The 20119-nt window shown below is 37.1% G+C and overlaps 1 protein-coding gene across 4 annotated transcripts in view; it reads left to right on the top strand.

Moving 5' to 3' along the window:
• ARHGAP24 (Rho GTPase activating protein 24) overlaps positions 1 to 20119 on the top strand; it is a 92766-nt gene that overhangs the window by 22771 nt on the left and 49876 nt on the right. For all 4 annotated transcript variants that reach the window (XR_002822943.1, XM_004390412.2, XM_004390411.2 and 1 more), the window contains exon 2: positions 12090 to 12297. Coding sequence is in view for 3 of the 4 variants with exons in the window: in XM_004390412.2 (XP_004390469.2) it covers positions 12090 to 12297 (208 nt within the window). In the remaining variant the exon portion in view is untranslated. The remainder of the gene's footprint in view (positions 1 to 12089; positions 12298 to 20119) is intronic.

The following is a 20119-nucleotide window of genomic DNA, read 5'->3' as shown; positions in this document are numbered from 1 at the left end:
CGGGAAGCAGAGGAGGCCGAGCCTGGGCAAAGAGGGGTGGGGGGTGGGAAAGCGCACACCGCAAATTACCGGTTGTTTTGTCTCCCGCTGGACGCTCCGTGAGGCTGCTTTCTCATACCCCCGTTTGCTGGTCTCCGATAGGAGTCCAAGATGGTGGGTCCTCGCTGCATTAGCTGGTAGGGGACCTCTGCATGAATCTCTCCTCGCTCTCCATTCTCTGTCAGTTTTCTCACTCCTTTTGGTGCTTGGCTGTGCTCTTTATCTCTTCATTTGATGTTTTAGGGTTTCGGGATTGTTGTATTCTCTGTTCGGCTTAGTTTTTCGGATCTTTGCTGTGGAGGGACGGCATGGTGTTTCTGCCTAGAGCGCCATTTTGCCGGAACTCCTGTAGCTCTGTTTAATGAAAGTTTTAGGTTAATTGCAAACTGGAGAAGTACAGTATTACTCTCTTTTTCTACTAGTCCATAGGCAATAATGAATCAAAGTAAAATGCTTTTATAATGTTGGTGGATAAGACCAACATTCTCTTTAAGGATTATTCCATAACAATATCTTTAAGTTTTATTCCATACTGTGTATGGAAATTTATCCAACAGAATGCTGCTATTTAAATCCATATAGTTTTAAGCTATACTATAAATGAGTAGATCATTAATTCATATATCCATGTAGGGAGCATCTACCACGTGGTGCTGGGGATGAGAAGGGAAACAAAACAGGTTACTTTGAATCTACAAGCTCACAGTCTCTCTGGATAAGAAGAAACATAAATAATCAACTTACTCTGCAATAAGCACTAAACAAAAGTATATATGAAGTACTAGGAGCACATGAACAAGAGTGACTGTGAGCTCATCTGGAAAGGTGTTAATCACCCTGAACTACACAAATTTCATCTTAGGAAGAAAAGACATTTTCTCCCTGAGAGAGTGGTCAGCATGCCTATGAAAAATATGTCTCAACTGAATTAACAGGACAGTGGAAAAAGTAAGACTTTCAAAATCATATGGCTTTGTGTTTATATCCCAGCTTTACACTTTCTAGATGTGTGTCCTCAGATAGGTCTTCTAACATCTCGAGCCTGTTTCTTATTTGGTTTATAGAAACATATTTATTCCACAAAAGTTTATGGAGCACTCATTGCTTACCCACTTTGGTAGTAGGTTCCAAGAATATAAGCAAAGTTTTGGATACAGTAGAATAGAGTATGAGCTTTGGAGTCCTTCAGACTTGGGACCAATCCTAGTTCCCCTCTATGTTTGTGATACCTTAGAAAATTTACCCAAACCTCTCCAAATCTCATATATCTATATAGTATATGTGCGTGTGTGTGTGTGTGTATACATATATTGTGTGCCCTTGAGTCCATTCCAACTCATAATGATCCTATATAACAGAGTAGAACTGCCCCATAGGGTTTCCTAGGCTGTAATCTTTACAGGAGCAGATAGCCAGGTGTTCTCTTCTATGGAGCCACTGGTGGATCCCAACTACTGACTTTTTAGTTAGCAGCCCAGCACTTAACTCTTGTGTCACCAGGTCTCCTTTATATATATCTATATGTAGCTATTTATCTATCTATCTACATATAAAACCAAAACCAAACCTGTTGCCATTGAGTTGATTCTGATACATATACATGTATATGTATATGATTATATATGTCTTATATATAATATACATATATATTTAAATATATAATTGTATATAGATATAATTATTTTATTATAATAATTATAGAAGTGCAATCCTTTCTTTGACTAGTAGGGGAATAGTCCAGTAAAGATAGGCATCTAAATAAATAATTACAAACTATTGTGTTAACGATTCAAAGAAGAAACATATCAAGCTCTGAGTCTAGGGTAAGGGGCAGGGTGTCAGTAAAGACTTAACACAAGAGATGTGAGTTGTATTTTTCAGGATAAGATTTCCCAGGCTGACTCATGAAGGCAGGACCTTTCAGAAGGAGGCATGAAGACATGATAAAGAATGCTAATTTAGGAAATAACAAATAATTCAGTATAGTTAGAGGGCATGGTGTTTGTGAGGGAGCGGCAAGCACCATGGAACATAATGAGTGCTGCCTAAACATATAGGCAGAGATCAGATTATGGGGGATTGCAGTCATGACAAGGAGTTTGGCAAGTGGGCACTGTTGGAAGATATGAATCAAAAGAGTAGCTTGGTCCAGCTTAAATATTAAATATTTAATGCATTTAATTTGTACTAAATAGATATTAAATATTATGAAGATCACTACAGTAGCACTCCGCCCTTAAAACTGTCCACGGAAGAAATATTGAGAATCTAACCTAATATAAGGTTAATATAACCTAATATAACCCCCACACATCTGCCAGTCTGTCATACTATGGGGGCTTTTGTGTTGCTATGATGCTGGAAGCCATGCCACCAGTTTTCAAATACCAGCAGGGTCACCTATGGTGGACAGGTTTCAGCTGAGCTTCCAGACTAAGACAGACTAGGAAGAAGGACCTCACCGTCTACTTCTGAAAATAATTAGCTGGTGAAAACCTTATGAATAGCAGTGGAACATTGTCTGATACCGTGCCAAAAGATGAGGCCCCCAGGTTGGAAGGCACTCAGAATACTACTGGGGAAGAGCTGCCTCCTCAAAGTAGAGTGGACCTTAATGATGTGGATGGAGTCAAGCTTTCCAGACCTTCATTTGCTGATGTGGCACGACTCAAACTGAGAAGAAACAGCTGCAAACATCCATTAATAATCGGAACGTGGAATATACAAAGTATGAATCTAGGAAAATTGGAATTCATCAAAAATGAAATGGAATGTATAAACATCAATATCCTAGGCATTAGTGAGTTGAAATGGACTGGTATTGGCCATTTTGAATCGGAAAATCATATGGTCTACTATGCAAGAAATGACAACTCGAAGAGGAATGGCATTACATTCATCGTCAAAAAGAATATTTCAAGATCTTTCCTGAAGTACAACACTGTCAGTGATAGAATAATATCCATATGCCTACAAGGAAGACCAGTTAATACAACTATTATTCAAATGTATGCACCAGCACTAAGGCCAAAGATGAAGAAATTGAAGTTTACCAATTTCTGCAGTCTGAAATTGATCAAATATGCAATCAAGATAGATTGATTTTTACTGGTGATTGGAATGCAAAAGTTAGAAGCGAAGAAGGATCAGTAGTTGGAAAATATGGCCTTGGTGATAGAAACGAAGCCAGAGATCTCGTGATAGAATTTTGCAAGACCAATGACTTCTTCATTGCAAATACCTTTTTCATAAATGGCAACTGTACACATGGACCTCGCTGAATGGAATACACAGGAATCAAATCAACTACATCTGTAGAAAGAGAGAATGAAGAAGCTCAATATCATCAGTCAGAACAAGGCCAGGGGCTGACTGCAGAATAGACCACCAATTACTCATGTGCAAGTTCAAGATGAAGCTGAAGAAAGTTAGAACAAGTCCACGAGAGCCGAAGTATGACCTTGAGTATGTTGTTGTTAGGTGCCGTTAAGTCAGTTCCGACTCATAGTGACCCTATGCACCAAAGAACGAAACACTGCCCCGTCCTGCGCCATGCTCACAATCGTTGTTATGCTTGAGCCCATTGTTGCAGCCACTGTCAATCCATCTCATCGAGGGTCTTCCTCTTTTCACCTGATCCTGTACTTTACCGAGTACGATGTCCTTCTCCAGGGACTGATCCCTCCTGACAACGTGTCCAAAGTATGTAAGACGTAGTCTCTCCTTCCTTTTAAGGAGCATTCTGGTTGTACTTCTTCCCAGACAGATTTGTTCCTTCTTTTGGCAGTCCATGGTATATTCAATATTCTTTGCCAACACCACCACCACAATTCAAAGGCATCAATTCTTCTTCAGTCTTCCTTATTCAGTCTACCTTGAGTATATTCCACCTGAATTTAGAGGCCATTTCAAGGATAGATTTGACGCCTTGAACACTAATGACTGAAGACAAGACGAGTTGTGGAAATACATCAAGGACATCATACATGAAGAAAGCAAGAGGTCATTAAAAAGACAGGAAAGAAAGAAGAGATCAAAGTAGATGTCAGAAGAGACTCTGAACCTTGATTTTGAACTTTGAGTAGCTAAAGCAAATGGAAAAAATGATGAAGTGAAAGATCTGAACAGAAGATTTCAAAGGGCGGCTTGAGAGGACAAAATATTATGATGACGCATGCAAAGACCTGGAGTTAGAAAACGAAAAGGGAAGAACATGCTTGGCATTTCTCAAGCTGAAGGAACTGAAGAAAAAATTCAAGCCTCCAGTTGCAATAGTGAAAGATTCTATGGGGAAAATATTAAGCGACGCAGGAAGCATCAAAAGAAGATGGAAGGAATACATAAGTCACTATACCAAAAAAATTGGTCGAAGTTCAGCCATTTCAGGAACAGATGGTACTGAAGGAAGAGTCCAAGCTGCACTGAAGCCATTGGCTAAAAAGAGGGCTCCAGGAATTGACGGAATACCAGTTGAGATGTTTCAACAAACAGATGCAGCTTTGGAAGTGCTCACTCATCTATGCCAAGAAATTTGGAAGACAGCTACCTGGCTAACCGACTGGAAGAGATCCATATTTATGCCTATTCCCAAGAGAGGTGATCCAACCAAATGTGGAAATTATTGAACAATATCATTAATATCACACACAAGTAAAATTTTGCTGAAGATCATTCAAAAGTGGCTGCAGCAGTACATCGACAGGGAACTGCCAGAAATTCAAGCATGATTCAGAAAAGAACCTGGAATGAAGGATATCATTGCTGATGTCAGATGGATGCTGGCTGAAAGCAGACAATACCAGAAAGATGTTTACCTGTGTTTTATTGACTATACAAAGGCATTCGACTGTGTGGAACATAACAAATTAAGGATACCATTAGGAAGAACTGGAATTCCAGAACACTTAATTGCGCTCATGAGGAACCTGTACATAGATCAAGAGGCAGTCATTCAAACAGATCAAGGGGATACTGCGTGGTTTAAAGTCAGGAAAGTTGTGTGCCAGGGTTGTATCCTTTCACTGTACTTATTCAATCTGTATGCTAAGCATATAATCCGAGAAGCTGGACTATATGAAGAAGAACAGGGCATCAGGATTGGAGGAAGACTCATTAACAACCTGCGATATGCAGATGACATAACCTTCCTTGCTGAAAGTGAAGAAGACCTGAAGCACTTCCTGATGAAGATCAAAGACCACAGCCTTCAGTATGGATTACATCTCAACATAAAGAAAACAAAAATCGTCACAACTGGACCAATAAGGAACGTCATGATAAATGGAGAAAAGATCGAAGTTGTTAAGGTTTTCATTTTACTTGGATCCACAATCAATACCCATGGAAGTAACAGTCAGGAAATTGAACAATGCACTGCATTGGGCAAATCTGCTGCAAAAGACCTCTTCAAAGTGTTCAAAAACAAAGATGTCACCTTGAAGACTAAGGTGCGCCTGATAGAAGCCATGGTGTTTTCAGTCGCCTCATATGCTTGAGAAAGCTGAACAAAGAATAAGGAAGACCAAAGAAGAAATGACACCTTTGAATTATGGTATTGGCAAAGAATATTGAATATATTCTGCCAAAAGAACAAACAAATCTGTCTTGGAAGAAGTGCAGCCAGAATGCTCTTTAGAAGCAAGGATGGCAAGACTTGGTCTCACATACTTTAGACATGTAATCAGGAAGGATCAGTCCCTGGAGAAGGACATCATGCTTGGTAAAGTAGAGGGTCAGCAAAAAAGAGGAATACACTCAGAAAGTGGATTGACACAGTGGCTGCAACAATGGGTTCAAGCATAATAATGATTGTGAGGATGGCACGGGACCGGGCAGTGTTTCGTTCCGTTGTACATAGGTTCGCTATGAGCTGGAACAGACTCGACGGCACCTAACAACAACAGAAACTACCTAATACAAATGCAATGAGTTTGGAGGTGCCTGAAGTGGTGGTTAAATAAGAGAAATGATGGAAGGAAGATTTTATGTTGACTCTCAGATGGTGCTTAAATGATTTGGGAGGATAACTGGAAAGTCAAGATTACAGGAAGTAGAAGAGTGTTTTGAAGAACAAGTGATCTAGTTTTAAAAATGGACTTTGAAAAAGTTTTGTGACTTCCATGCTAAGAGGTATAATAAAATAAATAAATAAAGCTAGTTGCCATGTTAAGAGGTCTAATAAAAAATAAAAATAAAAAATAAACATGGTATCCTTGGTCCTTGAGTGAGTGGTACAAACAGTTAACATCGTCGGCTGCTAACTGAAAGGTTGGTGGTTCAAGTCCACCCAGAGGCACCTCAGAAGAAAAGCCAGGTAATCTACTTATGAAAAATCAGCCATTAAAAATCCCAGGGAGCACAGTTCTACTCTGACACACATGAAGTCACCAAGCTGTCTAACAGATACTTAGAAATCCAATGTTAGGGATCATAAGAATGGTCCAAATTGAGATACAAATCTAGGAATAATTGATATATAGTGAGATTAGATGAGGTCTGTTGGAGAAATTTTATCAAGTAAGGTGAAAATAGGGCTGAGGATAGAACCCAGAGGACTATCCAAAATTATAAGAAGGATTTGGGTAACATAGTCAAGAGAGAGACTGAGAAAAATATTCTGAGAGATAAGAATCATGTAGCAAGTGGGAAGTGTCAGTAAGAAGAATGAGACTGATAGTTTTAAAGGAGTGAGGCGTAAAATACTGTAATAGAAAAATGAATTTGGCTGTCAATGATTTGGCAATTAGCAAGCTGTTGATTACTATAAAAAAAGCCCTTTAATGGAATGATGGGGTCAGAGGCCAAATTGCATTAGGATGGAAATTGATGAAATGTAGGCAGTTATACTTAACTGGGACTCAAGGAGCAAAGAGGGTAAATACGTAATCACAGGGCCCTAAGGGTCAAAGAAGATTTGACTTTGTATTTTCTTGTTTGTTCCTTTTTATGATGGATGGAATTTGAGCATAGTTATCTGATCACGATACTGAGTTTACAGACTGCCCCTAGCTATTGTGTGTATATATCACATTTAAAGGAGGTACCTCACAAACCCTAAAGGATGTTATATTTCTCTCTTTCTCTAGTTGAAACAGCCTCCCACAGGTATAATAAATTCACTTGCATGATTTACTGTCTCAGTCCAGTGAAAAGACATGACCTGGACAATGCTTCATGGCGCAATCAATGTACTTCCAAGGGAAGCAGGCATGACATACCGTCATCACCCAGACATTCTGGAAATGATTTTGTCAGGGAGAATGAAACCTCACTAGGAATATTAATGGACATAGCTGGAACTGTTTGCACGACCCACGCCACACGGAATATTCTTGTTAATGATCTACTAATCAATTTGCCCTTTCCTCATGGGGCCGTTTGAGGATAGCACATGACGTTTGTATTTTCTTGTTAATTTTCAAAATTGAAGTTTCACTGCTCCCTCAAAGAGAATTCTAAAGAAGTCTAAATAAAGCAGCTTTTTTATTCCTATTTTTGCCCTTCAGTAACTTTCCTCACAGAGAATATTTTTATACAGGGGGTTAACTCACACCTACTATTGTAAATCAGAAACGTCCCAACACCCTATTTCCAATGCTACAGAGTGGGAAGCATACCCGTCACTGTTGAGTTGATTCCAACTCATAACGACCCTATAGCACAGAGTAGAACTGCCCGATACGGTTTCCAAGGTTGTAATCTTTATGAAAGCAGACTGCCACATCTTTCTCCCACGGAGCAGCTGATGGATTCCAACTGCTGACCTTTCGAATAGCAGCTGAGCGCTTAACCACTGCATCACCAACGTCACTATGAGTTAGAATTGACTCTATGGCAATGGGTATGGGAAGTATACATCTAGTATAATCTTTTACTGATTCTTTGCAAGATCAGTTCTAAAAGCAGAAGACTATCATTTTTCCCCACAGGAATTTCTAAGCCTATGTAAATATTGTCTACATGCTTTAACATTCTTGCGTGTTACCATTGCTAAAAAGACATTCTTCTTTATATAAAGGAAATCATTTCCGTTGGCAACATACTTACTGAAGCTCCAGAATTTCTACCTTTTCCTTTTTTTCTTTCCACAAATTTACATTTTCTCAGCATAAATCACCTCTCCTAGTGTGGTGACAGGAATTGAGGTCAGAAAGCTAGTAAGTGGCAGCTTTCTCCCTCTAGTTCAATTTTCAACTATTATGCATGCTGCATACGCGATAGTGTGCAATAGATACAGGATGGCTCTGAAGTCAAACAGTCTTGAACGAATCCTCATTCCACTGTTTATTAGCTATGTGACCTTCAGCAAGTTACTTAGCTTTTCTGTCCTTCAGTCTCCTCACTGGTAAAATCGGAATGATGGTGGAGCCTGCCTCATATGGTGCTATAAGTCTTAAGTGAGATAAATGCCCACAGTTGCTTGCATCCGTGCCCGGCACACACAAGTACAGGTTAGCCGTTATCACTCTTCAAAGCCCAGAAAAGATATGCTGTTTTACTTATTTTAAAAAATTGCTAAATTTTGAATTATGAGAAAATGAAGACTCAAGATAATTGTGATTAAATATAGAGAAATAAAACTTGTGTGCAGGAATGAGCATAGGTTTTAAAACCTAATCAACCTGGATGTGGATATGGTGCTATGTAACCTTTGACAATTTATTCAATCTTTCTGCACTTCAATTTTCTCATATATAAAATGGGGAGAATAATAGCTACAATAATTAACAATAAAAAATAGCTAACAATATGTCTTAGTTATCTAGTACTGCTATAACAGAAATACCACAAGTGGATGGTTTTAACAAAGAGAAATTTATTCTCTCACAGTCTGGCAGTCTACAAGTCTAAATTCAGGGCATCAGCTCCAGAGGAAGGCTTTCTCTCTCTGTCAGCTCTGGACGAAGGTCCTTGTCGTCAATCTTCCCCTGGTCTAGGAGCTTCTCTGCACAGTAATCCCAAATCCAAAGAATGTGCTCTGCTCCCAGCACTACTGTCTTGGTGGTATGAGGTCCCCAACTCTCTGCTTCCTTTCCTTTCCTTTTATTTCCTGTAAGATAAAAGGTGGTGCAGGCCACACCCAAGGAAACTCCCTTTACATTGGATCAGGAATGTGACCTGAGTAAGGGTGTTACATCCCACCCTAATCCTCCTTAACCACAGGCTGAGATTATGATTTATAACACATAGCAAAATTACAAAATGTAGGACAACCACACAATCCTGGAAATCATGGCCTAACCAAGTTGACACATATTTTTGGGGGACACAATTCAATCCATGACACAATATTTGTTATATAGATGAGAAAATATGCGGAAAGGGTTTAGTATGTGATAGATACTCAATAAATGGGAGGATATTAGGGCTTTTGACTTTGTTTCCTCCTTTGCCTCCTAAGTAAATTCTTATTATAAACACAAGCCTGTATGTAGAGAGAAAAAAAGGAAACCAGAGTACCCATCTAAAGAAAAATTTACCCCCTCCCTGAGCTGTCAGCGAAAAAGAAATTCTGAGAGGTTTCGAAAAAGAATGTTTGACTGTTTCTCATTATTATGTAAAACCAAATGTTGGAAGTTTGGTTCTCATTTGTAGCACACATGAAAGTTGAATTGGAACACCTTCAGCAAATTTTCTGCTGGAATTGGACAGAACCCTTATGTAATATATTTATCAATCCAAAGCAGTAAGTGAAAAATCACAGATCCATAAGGTTTTTTCTCAAATGTCAGCATATTTTTTCAAATGATCTTTAAGTGTCTCTGAAGCAGTATTTTCTTAATTTTGACAGGATCTAGTCCAAACATCCCAGACAGATGAGCGTCATCATTTGTTTTTAAAGAACTCCACAGAAAAAAGAGTTAATATTCTCCATTCGTAACCAATTTTCAAGCCTTGTTGTTAACACACTAGAATATCTTCAGTATCATTATCGCCATTGAATGGGTTACAATTATTTTTGGCTGCAAGTAACAGAAAACATAACAAACAGTGGCTTAAACAAATAATAGCTTATTTTTCTCACATTAAAAAAGAAAAAAGAAATTGAAGGCAGTTGCTGTTGGTATTGGGTCATTGGTTCAATGATTTCAGCCCTAGTGTCTCTGTGAATCTTCTAGCCTGTCCCTGGTGATTGCTGCTTAATGTCAAATGATCAAAAGATGACTCCTGCAACTACAAGTTCAATACAGGAAAAAGGAGTGATTGGCAATTCCAACTGTGTTTTCCCTTTCATTAAAAAAAAAAAAAAACCTTCCTAGAGGCTCCAGAAGACTCCTTGGTCAGTACAATGACACATGCCATCCCTGACTGTAAAGGCAGTGGGAAAAGTATTTCATTTTCCAGCCTGTTAACCACAGATGCCAAGAGAAAATGGGCTTGTGAATGTCTGAAGTTACTGAACAATGTCTGACACACCATTATTGAAGAACTGCTTGTGCCAAAGTTTACAAGCTAAGACAAATAGACATATTACTGCTTTAATCTTCACTACCCCTAAAAAATACCATTCTCTAATTCCTCTTTAAATGCACTTGAAAGTCAGTATTAGGCACGTCAATAGCCTTTTTCCTAAAAAGAAAATGTGAATTAATACTAGATTTGATCCCAGGTTTAGAATAGTTTTCCTGGGCTAAGAATATTCTCTTTTGTAGCAACATTTATTGCTTGAGCTTAATGTGCAAAGTGATAGTTTTGAATTGGTGAATCCATGAATTAATAATTTTACAGATAGAGAGGTCGAGCATCTGTTATGACTATGAAATCCTTACCCAATGGTTTGCAAATAATTCCCCAAACATTCTGGACTCTTACATAATTTCAACTTGCAACATTTGAATTTGTTCCCCTTTATGAAACTCACTGGACCATTCAAACCATTTTGCAACATTCATCTCACTTAGGGCCATTGGATCACATTTGCTCTGGCTTTTATTTTTCATTTTCTTATAGGTTAACAAGTTTTGCCTAGCAGCATTTAGAGGCATTGTTTTGTAGTTGGAGTCCCTGCATGATGCAAATAGTTAATGTTCTGGGCTGCAACAGAATGGTTGGAGGTTAGTCCATTCAGAAGCACCTCGGAAGAAAGGCCTGGCGATCTATTTCCAAAAAATCAGCCATTAAAAATCCTGTGGAGCACAGTTCTACTTGAGACACATGGGGTTACCATGAGTTTGAATTGACTCAAAGATAATTGTAAACTGGTCTTGTAATCAGTGGGGTACTAAGCGTGGGACAGTGGGGGTATTCAATACTAGGTGCACACACTAGGGAGTACATTGTTTGTAGATACTTTAGATCATTAATAAAACCAACTAAAAGTTAGCCTGCTATTTTATAATCACTATATGTCAGAAATTCTAGGCAATGTAGGTGATAAAATACACCTCCTTGCTGGTGCAGACCACTCCTTTTTGGTATGCCTTGCTTCGTAATTTCAAGTTTTTCCTTTCAAGTAAATTAATGGTATAAGCTTTTAAAGAGCAAACGCTGTGTAAACATCTTATATTGAAGAAAATTCAGAGTTTGTTTTCTTGGCTTTCTCACCTTAATTATAGTCCAATATCATTACTTGATTGAAAATAAAACAAAACAAAAGGTAAAAAGAGAAATGAGCAGTACTATAACTGAATGAAAACTGGATGTAAAAATAAAACTAACAAAAGGAGAATTTGACTATTGTCTTCAGAATATTTCTGCTTTTAAACTTTTGAATGCAATTTCTCCCCCAGAAGGGGGGAAAAAAGTAAAACCCCAAAATTAAAATTGCATTTATTGCAGTGTTTCTTATTTCAAGATAGGTATGTCAAACTTAGTATTTTTATTTTGGTTTTGGGCTAAACATAGATTGCAAGGGAAAAGGACAGGATAAGGTATACCCTTTTCATCTGAAGAATTAGATACAAAGAATTTGAATCTGTAGTCATGTGAAATACCAGATGGTAAATGCCTCACCAGTATTTCCCCTTTTTTTAATACTGACTTTAAAAAGAAAGCAACAAAGAGAGTAGAGGTGAGTTACTGAAATTCACTGACATCCTTTATTTTTCCAGGTATTTTTGGACAGAAACTGGAAGACACTGTCCGTTACGAGAAGAGATATGGGAACCGCCTGGCTCCAATGTTGGTGGAGCAGTGCGTGGACTTTATCCGGCAAAGGGGGCTGAAAGAAGAGGGTCTCTTTCGACTGCCAGGCCAGGCTAATCTTGTTAAGGAGCTCCAGGATGCCTTTGACTGTGGAGAAAAGCCGTCATTTGACAGGTAGATCTCAAGATTTTACCAACCATCCTTCACTGAGAAATTCAAACAGAACTGAAAAGATGCATTGAGCTGAGATGGCATAATCTTAACTGATGGTGTAACAGTTTAGAATCTGGATTATTTGGCCATACAAGGATAGATTGTTTTTATTACATCATAAAATCAAAAATTTGATGCTTTAGATATCTTTCTCTTCCATACTCTTTTTACCTTAAAACATAATTATCTGTTTTTTTCTTTTGGATCTAAGTAAAAACCATATTCATCTTTTGCAACACAGAAAATGAACTTTTAAAGTAGGAGTCTTTTCTTGTGCTATATTCTTTTTGAATTCTTTCAGCTAAAGGATATGTATCAATACTAAAAGTGTTAATAAGTGAAGATTGAGACATTAGCATTTTAATTAAAATAAATATTTAAAAAATAATAAAATCAATAGAAATAATAAAAAATAAAAATCATTATATTTTTCAAATATATAGCTCCACCTTAATCTATAGTACATTTACCAGGAAGCAAGGAAAAAAATATAGCAGAGTGAAATTCAGAAAATTATGGAATTCCAAAGAAGAAAATATACAGCATTCTTAATTACATTAGTGAAGAGTTTGTCAGTATTAATATATTGTGATTTACCTCTTTTTATCATACTTCTTAATTTAGTTGAAAAATAATCTTTTATCTTAATGCTATTAATATTATATAGCAAAGATTTTTTTCATATGATTAGTTGAAACGGTCTATTTTATTCCAGTATATTTTAGCTTAACATTTTACTAAAAGACTAGTCCATATCATTAGCAACCTCAGTAAACATCATTTTTAACATATAACTAGTATTTCACTGTAAAAATATAATGTTCATACCATTGCAACATCATTCTATATTTATATCGTGAGTTTTTTCAATATTGTAAACAATATTATAGTGGATATATATTCACATAAATGTTTTTTTCTACTTTTGGATTATTTTGTTAAGAGAGATTCTCTCTAGTGGACTTTCTGTATAGGAATAGTTTGAATAGCTTGATACTTGAAAATTGCCTAAGTATTATTTCTATTTGGAAGTATATAATTAGCACATGGATAGACACAGATCTATAGAACAAATAGATGAGAAGACACTTGAAAACATGATATGAGATAAAGGAATTTTTGACCAACATGTAAAAAAAACTAGCATAGCAGTGCTTACAAAATACCTTGCATGGGGAGGACGCAATTGGCAAACAAACATAGAAGGTGTGTGTTATTTGCCTAAAAATAAGGTACTTACTCTCGCTTTAATATTCTTTTCATTTTTTAACTTTATTAGGCAGAAGTTTATATCATTAATTCTGAAACTATTTATCCTTTTCTAATACTAGCATTTAAAACAATAAATTTCCCGCTATGCACTTCTTTACCTAGATGCCTCATACTTTGATATATGTGTTTATTATCTTTAAACGAAACATATTGTCTAATTCCCTTGTGATTTTTTTTTTAAACTGTGGTCTGTTTAAAAGTGTTTTGTGTAATTACAAACATTTGGTGATTTTCTGGATTTCTTTTTGTTATTGATTTTTAATTTAATCCCACTGACATCAGAGTACTCTGTATTATTTCAGTCTTTGTAAATATATTGATTCTTGCTTTATGTCCCATCCTATGGTCTATTTCAATGAGTGTTCCATGTACACTTGAAAAAAACGTATATTATTCCATTGTTCAATGTGTTGTTGTTGTTAGGTGCCATCGAGTTGGTTCTGACTCTTAGTCACCCTATGTACAATACAACAAAACACTGCCTGGTACTGAGCCATCCTCACAATCATTGCTATGTTTGAGCTCATTGTTGCACCCACTGTGTTAATCCTTCTCATTGAGGGTCTTCCTCTTTTCTGCTGACCCTCTACTTTACCAAGCGTGATGTCCTGCTCCAGGGACTGGTCCCTCCTGATAACATTTCCAAAGTATGTGAGATGAAGTTTTGACATCCTCGCTTCTAAGGAGCATTCTAGCTTTACTTCTTCCAAGACAGATTTGTTCGTTCTGTCAGTCCATGATATATTCAATATTCTTTGCTGACACCATAATTCAAATTCATCAATTCTTCTTCGGTTTTCCTTATTCATTGTCCAGCTTCCCCATGCATATAAGGCGATTGAATATACCATGGCTTAGTCCTTAGTCCTCAAAGTGACATCTTTGCTTTTAACACTTTAAAAAGGTCTTTTTCAGAGATTTGCACAGTGCAATACGTTGCTTGATTTCTTGACTGCTCTTTCCATGGGCATTGATTGTGGATCCAGATAAAATGAAATCCTTGACAAATTCAATCTTTTTTCCATTTATCATGATATTGCTTATTGATCCAGTTATAAAGATTTGCGTTTTCTTTATGTGAGGTGTAATCCGTACTGAAGACAGTAGTCTTTGATCTTCATCAATAAGTGCTTCAAGTCCTCTTTGCTTTCAGCAAGCAAGATTGTGCCATCTGCATATTGCAGGTTGTTAATGAGACTTCCTCCAATCCTGATGCTGTGTTCTTCTTCATATAGTCCAGCTTCTCTGATTATTTGCTCAGCATACAGATTGAATAAGTATGGTGAAAGGATACAACCCTGATGCACACCTTTTCGGATTTTAAACCACTCAGTACCCCCTTGTTCTGTTTGAACGACTGCCTCTTGGTGTATGTACAGGTTCTGCATGAGCACAATTAAGTGTTCTGGAATTCCCATTCTTCAAAATGTTATCCATAATTTGTTCAGTGTAATGTTCTATAAATGTTAATTAGATCAAGTTGGCTGATAGTTCTTCAAGTCCTCTATATCCTTACTGTTTTTCTCTCTACTGTTATCAAACGCTGAGAGAGTAGTATTGAAATCCCCAAATAAAACTCTGGATTTGCTGTTTTTCCTTTCAGTTCTATCAATTTTGCAGTATACATTTTGAAGCGATGTTTTTATATTTATTCCCATTTAGGATTGCTATGTTTTCTTGATGAATTGTCTTGTTATAATTTTGAAATATCTTTGGTTACACCTGATAATTTTCATTGTCCTGACATCCGTATTTTCTGATAGCCACTTGAGTTTCTTATGACTAGTACTTCCATGGTGTATTGTTTTTATCCTTTTATTTTTAACCTACACCTACTTACTTATTGACTATCTTGTTATCTGACATTTCGCATTTACAACAATAGTAAAAAATCTACTGACTATTTTGTGCATTAACAACATACGTCTGGCAGTAACGAATGTTGAGCTGTGCAGCGAGAATAATGCTGTCTGTGATAGTTATCATTATGTGCTAACTTGCCTGAGTCATGATTCTCAGTGGTTTAGCAGTTATGTAACAGTGTAATTTGGCAGTTTTGTCATGATGTAGTCATCTTCCATTTTGTGATCTAATGTTGCTATCTTCCACTTTCACATAATGCTGATTTTTGCCTGACAACCTGATCTTTGGAAACTAATCATGTTGATAAGTGAGGAGTGGGGGTATATATTTATAGTGAGTTTCTTATACACCATATGTAATTTGATTTTTATTTTTTATCTAATTAAAAAATCTCTGACTGATTTTTCTTTTATGGATCACATTTGCCTGCCTTTTTGCATGCTCAGTAATTTTTTATTGGATACTTTCCATTTTGACTCTCATATTCTTAATTGGATTTTTTTGTCTTTCTTTGAAGAGTTTTATTTTACTACTAGCAGGCAGTTAATTTAGTTGTATGTTAGTTTAATCCTTTCAAATTCCACTTAAAACTTTTGTTAGATTATCTGTAGAATGTTCTCTCCTTTGGGATGGCTAAATTTTACTTGTAAGGCAAAGCTTTTCTGGAGTCCTTACTGAATGCCTTGGGTATTCAGCAAGGTCTCTCCTTACTGGTTGGTCAGAATTCAGATGTCTTCTATCCCTATGTGAGCTTCTGCAGTTGCTCAGCTTAGAGCTTCCTGGTAGTTGTTCTTTCCCGGGTAGTTGTTCTTTATTTAGCCATGTGGGTGTTCATCCTCTGCATGCTCATCTTGGTATTTAGTATTTAGTCAAAAACTCAAGGGAACCTATGTGCGGATTTCTGGAAGTCTTTATTTGCAAAACTCCCTCCATTCCAGTAGCCTGCACCACAAATTACGGGTGCATCAACCTCCCCAAATGGCAACCTCTATCTTTTTAGCTAGTGAGATGCTGCACTCTAATTAGGGCTTCTGTCTCTGCTCCCAGTCTGGCAAATATCTTCAGGTACAAAGCTGGAATAATCATAAGACTCATCTTATTTGTTTCCATATGTTCAAGGATCATAGTTTTGTACTGTTTTCTGTCTAGTATATTAAAACTGTTGTTTCATATATTTAGATCAGTTTTCTAGTTATTTATAGCAAGTCTGGTGCCAGTTAATCTGTAAAGACTGAGAGCAGATTCTCCTCCATAGCAGCTCTGAAAAGCTGCTGGACATGTATTGTCAGAGCCCCCTACTCGGGGGACAGGAAATGTTCTTAGATTAGAGCTTCAGTCTCTAATCCTTAGCTCTTATCCACTCTTTGTTTAGATCTCTGGACTTTTGGTTCTGCCCAATGAGACTTCTTTCTTTCTTTATAAAAAATGACCCAGATTTCTAGTTGAGTAGTTTCTCAGCCTACTTCCCACCGATGAAAAGTTAGGAGCCCAAAGTCTCTTTACATTTAAACTCACTGTCCCTTATATTCCAAGATGGTATCAAATTATAATCCAATTGATGAGACAAAGTCACACTCATAAGTCTCTTTATAACGGGTCCTTTTGTATCATTGAGAGGATGTATGACTTACTACCTTAAATCTTTCAGAGGTCTTGTTAGGGGTCTTACAGTCATACTCATGATTTGGGCTTTACTCTTAGGTCATGTTTTACTGGCAGCACCCTAGATTTTATCTTTACTCTGTGGCCATTTCTTACTTTGAGAATCTTTTACAGTCTGGACACACTGACCTGGGCCCACTATAGTTTCTTTAAATTCTTAAAAACTGAACAATTCTTTCTTTAGCTCATCTGTCTCTTATAATACCTTACCATATACTAATAAAAGAAACCAATTAGTACTTTCAGCATTTAGCCTGGAAACCTCTTTATCCAGGCCTAGAAGTTTGTTGGGAATGTTTTCTGTGTTCCAAGTTACTGCAGTTGATGGTTTCACTAATTTTTTCACCACTGCATAATAATCATTTGTCTTTCTCCAACCTCTAAGAGCAATTTGCCCATGGTTTCTCCAACTCACACTAATAGTCTCCTCACTGACTGTATAGCCTCTGCTTGGTTCCAAAGCAACATCATGTATGTTAGATTTTTGTTACAGCAGCATCCAGTTTCTGGTACCAATATCTGTTTCATTGCAGCATAATAAAATACTTCAATTTTTTTTTTTTTTTTTGGTCTGAAACAATAACTGCCAATTATGATTCTGCATTTGGGCAGTGGTTGGCAAAGATACTCTGTCTTTGTTCTGCATGGTGTGGGTTGTGGCAATATAGTACAGCCGCAGGATCCAAAATAGCTTTGCTCATAAGTCTGTGCCTCAGCTGGGATGGCTAGAATGGCTGTCAGCTGGCTAAGCCTCTCTCTATTTCTTTGCAGTCTCATATCTTCCAGGGCTTCTCCCTTTAGCAGATTATTCTAATTCTTTACAGGATGGTTCAGGACTCAAAAGCAGCAAAAGTGGAAGCTACGAGGTCTCTTAGGGCCTAGGCTCAGAACTGGTATAATGTCACTTCCACTGACTATTATTGGTCAAAAGCAAATCAGAAGGCTAGCCCACATTTAAGTAGTATAGATAGTCAACTCCACTTCTTCATGGAAGGAACAGCATACATGTACAGGGATGGGGGACATTATTGACAGTCACCATTGGAGACAATCTACCTCATTTATTCATGCAACAGGTCATTTTAGAGTGTTTACTATGTCCACTACCTAGGCGAAAAAGACAAAGTCCTTTCTCTTCTGGAATTTACATTGCTAGTGGTGAGCAGATAAACAACGAAATGGTGAATATATAAATAATTTCAAAGAGTGGCAAGGATGGTATGCTTATATGTTAGTGAGTGAAGTGGTAGAAGTATCCATCTCCTTCCTGAGAACATAACATTTGAGTTTAGACTTGAATGGCAAGAAGAAGCTTAACATATATAAGATATGGTAGAGCCACATTCCGGGTAGAAGAAATGGCAAGTTTTAGAAAGACCTTGAGACAGGCACAATCTTGGCTTGTTTGAAGAACATAAAGAAAGCCATTGTGGCAGGAATACAGTGAGTGATGGATCGAGTCCTCTGAGATGAGGTGGAAGAGGTTGATCATGCATGGCCCAGCAGATTATAATAAGGAGCTTGGTTGATCATCTATGGCCCAGTAGATTATGATAAGGAGTTTACTTTTTACTCTAAGTGAAATGGAAATTGATTGAAACATTTTTGGTAGATGAGTAAGTCATTTTATTTACATGGCCCCCCCCCCAAAAAAAATAAAGGTCATTCTGGCAGCCTGATTTTCCTGCATATCCTATTTTTGATAAATAAATTGTCAAGCTGGAGACCCTCAGTCTCAGGGGTAGATATGCAAATTCCTAAATTCTGCTGATTAAAAAACAAAGGATTCCCAAATCCACAAATAGTGAAGTAAAAAGAAGACAGTAATGCATTTGTAAGGTGACTCAAAGGTTAAGCGCTAGACTGCTGAATGAAACATTGGCAGTTTGAATTCATTCAGCAGCTTTGGGGGAGGAAAGACCTGGTGATCTGCTCCTGTAAAGATTACAGCCCAGAAAACCACATGGGGCAATTCTACTCTGTCACATGGGGTTGATTCGACAGCACCCAACATCAACATATTTGTGGTAAAATGTAATTGTGAGCTACACTGGTAGGAGAAAGAAATAATCTATAATTGTCCAAGGGAGTGAGGTTATATTCAGAAACTTATCCAGACAGAGTGTTCTGCCTTCATCCGTCTTATTGTTTAAATCACGGAGTTCGATATTTCACACGACCAAGCCCTAGCTCAGGTTTCAATCTTAGGGACATAAAGACAAGCTGCCCAGTAGCATTTATTAGTTCAAGTTAGTCTCACCAATGTTCACTAGCAAAGTGATTTAAATACTGTGGGGCAGTTCTAGTCGGTCCTATAAGGTCACTATGAGTCATAATCGACTCGATGGCAATGGGTTTGGTGTTTGATTTTTATATGTGTGTGTCCGTGTGTGTAGTACGTACACATATATATGTACATATGTGCGTGTGTTAAAAAATACACATTGTGAATAATGCTTTGAATAGGTATTATAATATAACAAAAAGTACAGAACTTTTTCATTGCAAAGCATCTTAGAGCAAGAATGAATAAATATTTTCCGTTTATTTTAATAATTCTATACCTCACTAAAGAGCCAACAGGATTTAGCTTTCATCTTTATATTTATTAAAATCTGGAAAGAAGTTCTCACAGCAATTCGACAAAGATAATCTCTAGTCGCTGACATTGTAGCTCTAATCTCCAGCCCTGAAATTTGATTTCTGAAGTGAACCTTTTCTAATAGCATTTAAAAATTATAACATCTTAAGGTGTTACTGAAATCTAATTTAAAGATTATTAAAATTATATTTTAAATTATAACATGTTGTGTACAATGTAGAATTTCAAAGAATATAAAGAAGGAAAGAAAATATTTTAAAATTAAACAACCCAGAGAATTCTTGCTATATATAGAATATACATAAGTAGATACGTAACGGCTTAGACATATTGACGTATTGATAAATATATATAGTGGCACAGTGGTTAAGAGCTCGGGCTGCT

The sequence above is a fragment of the Trichechus manatus genome, unplaced genomic scaffold, assembly GCF_000243295.1.
Source record: "Trichechus manatus latirostris isolate Lorelei unplaced genomic scaffold, TriManLat1.0 scaffold00296, whole genome shotgun sequence".
Lineage (NCBI taxonomy): Eukaryota > Metazoa > Chordata > Mammalia > Sirenia > Trichechidae > Trichechus > Trichechus manatus.
The sequence above is the reverse complement of the archived record's forward strand: the minus strand, read 5'-3'. Positions and strand labels throughout refer to the sequence as shown.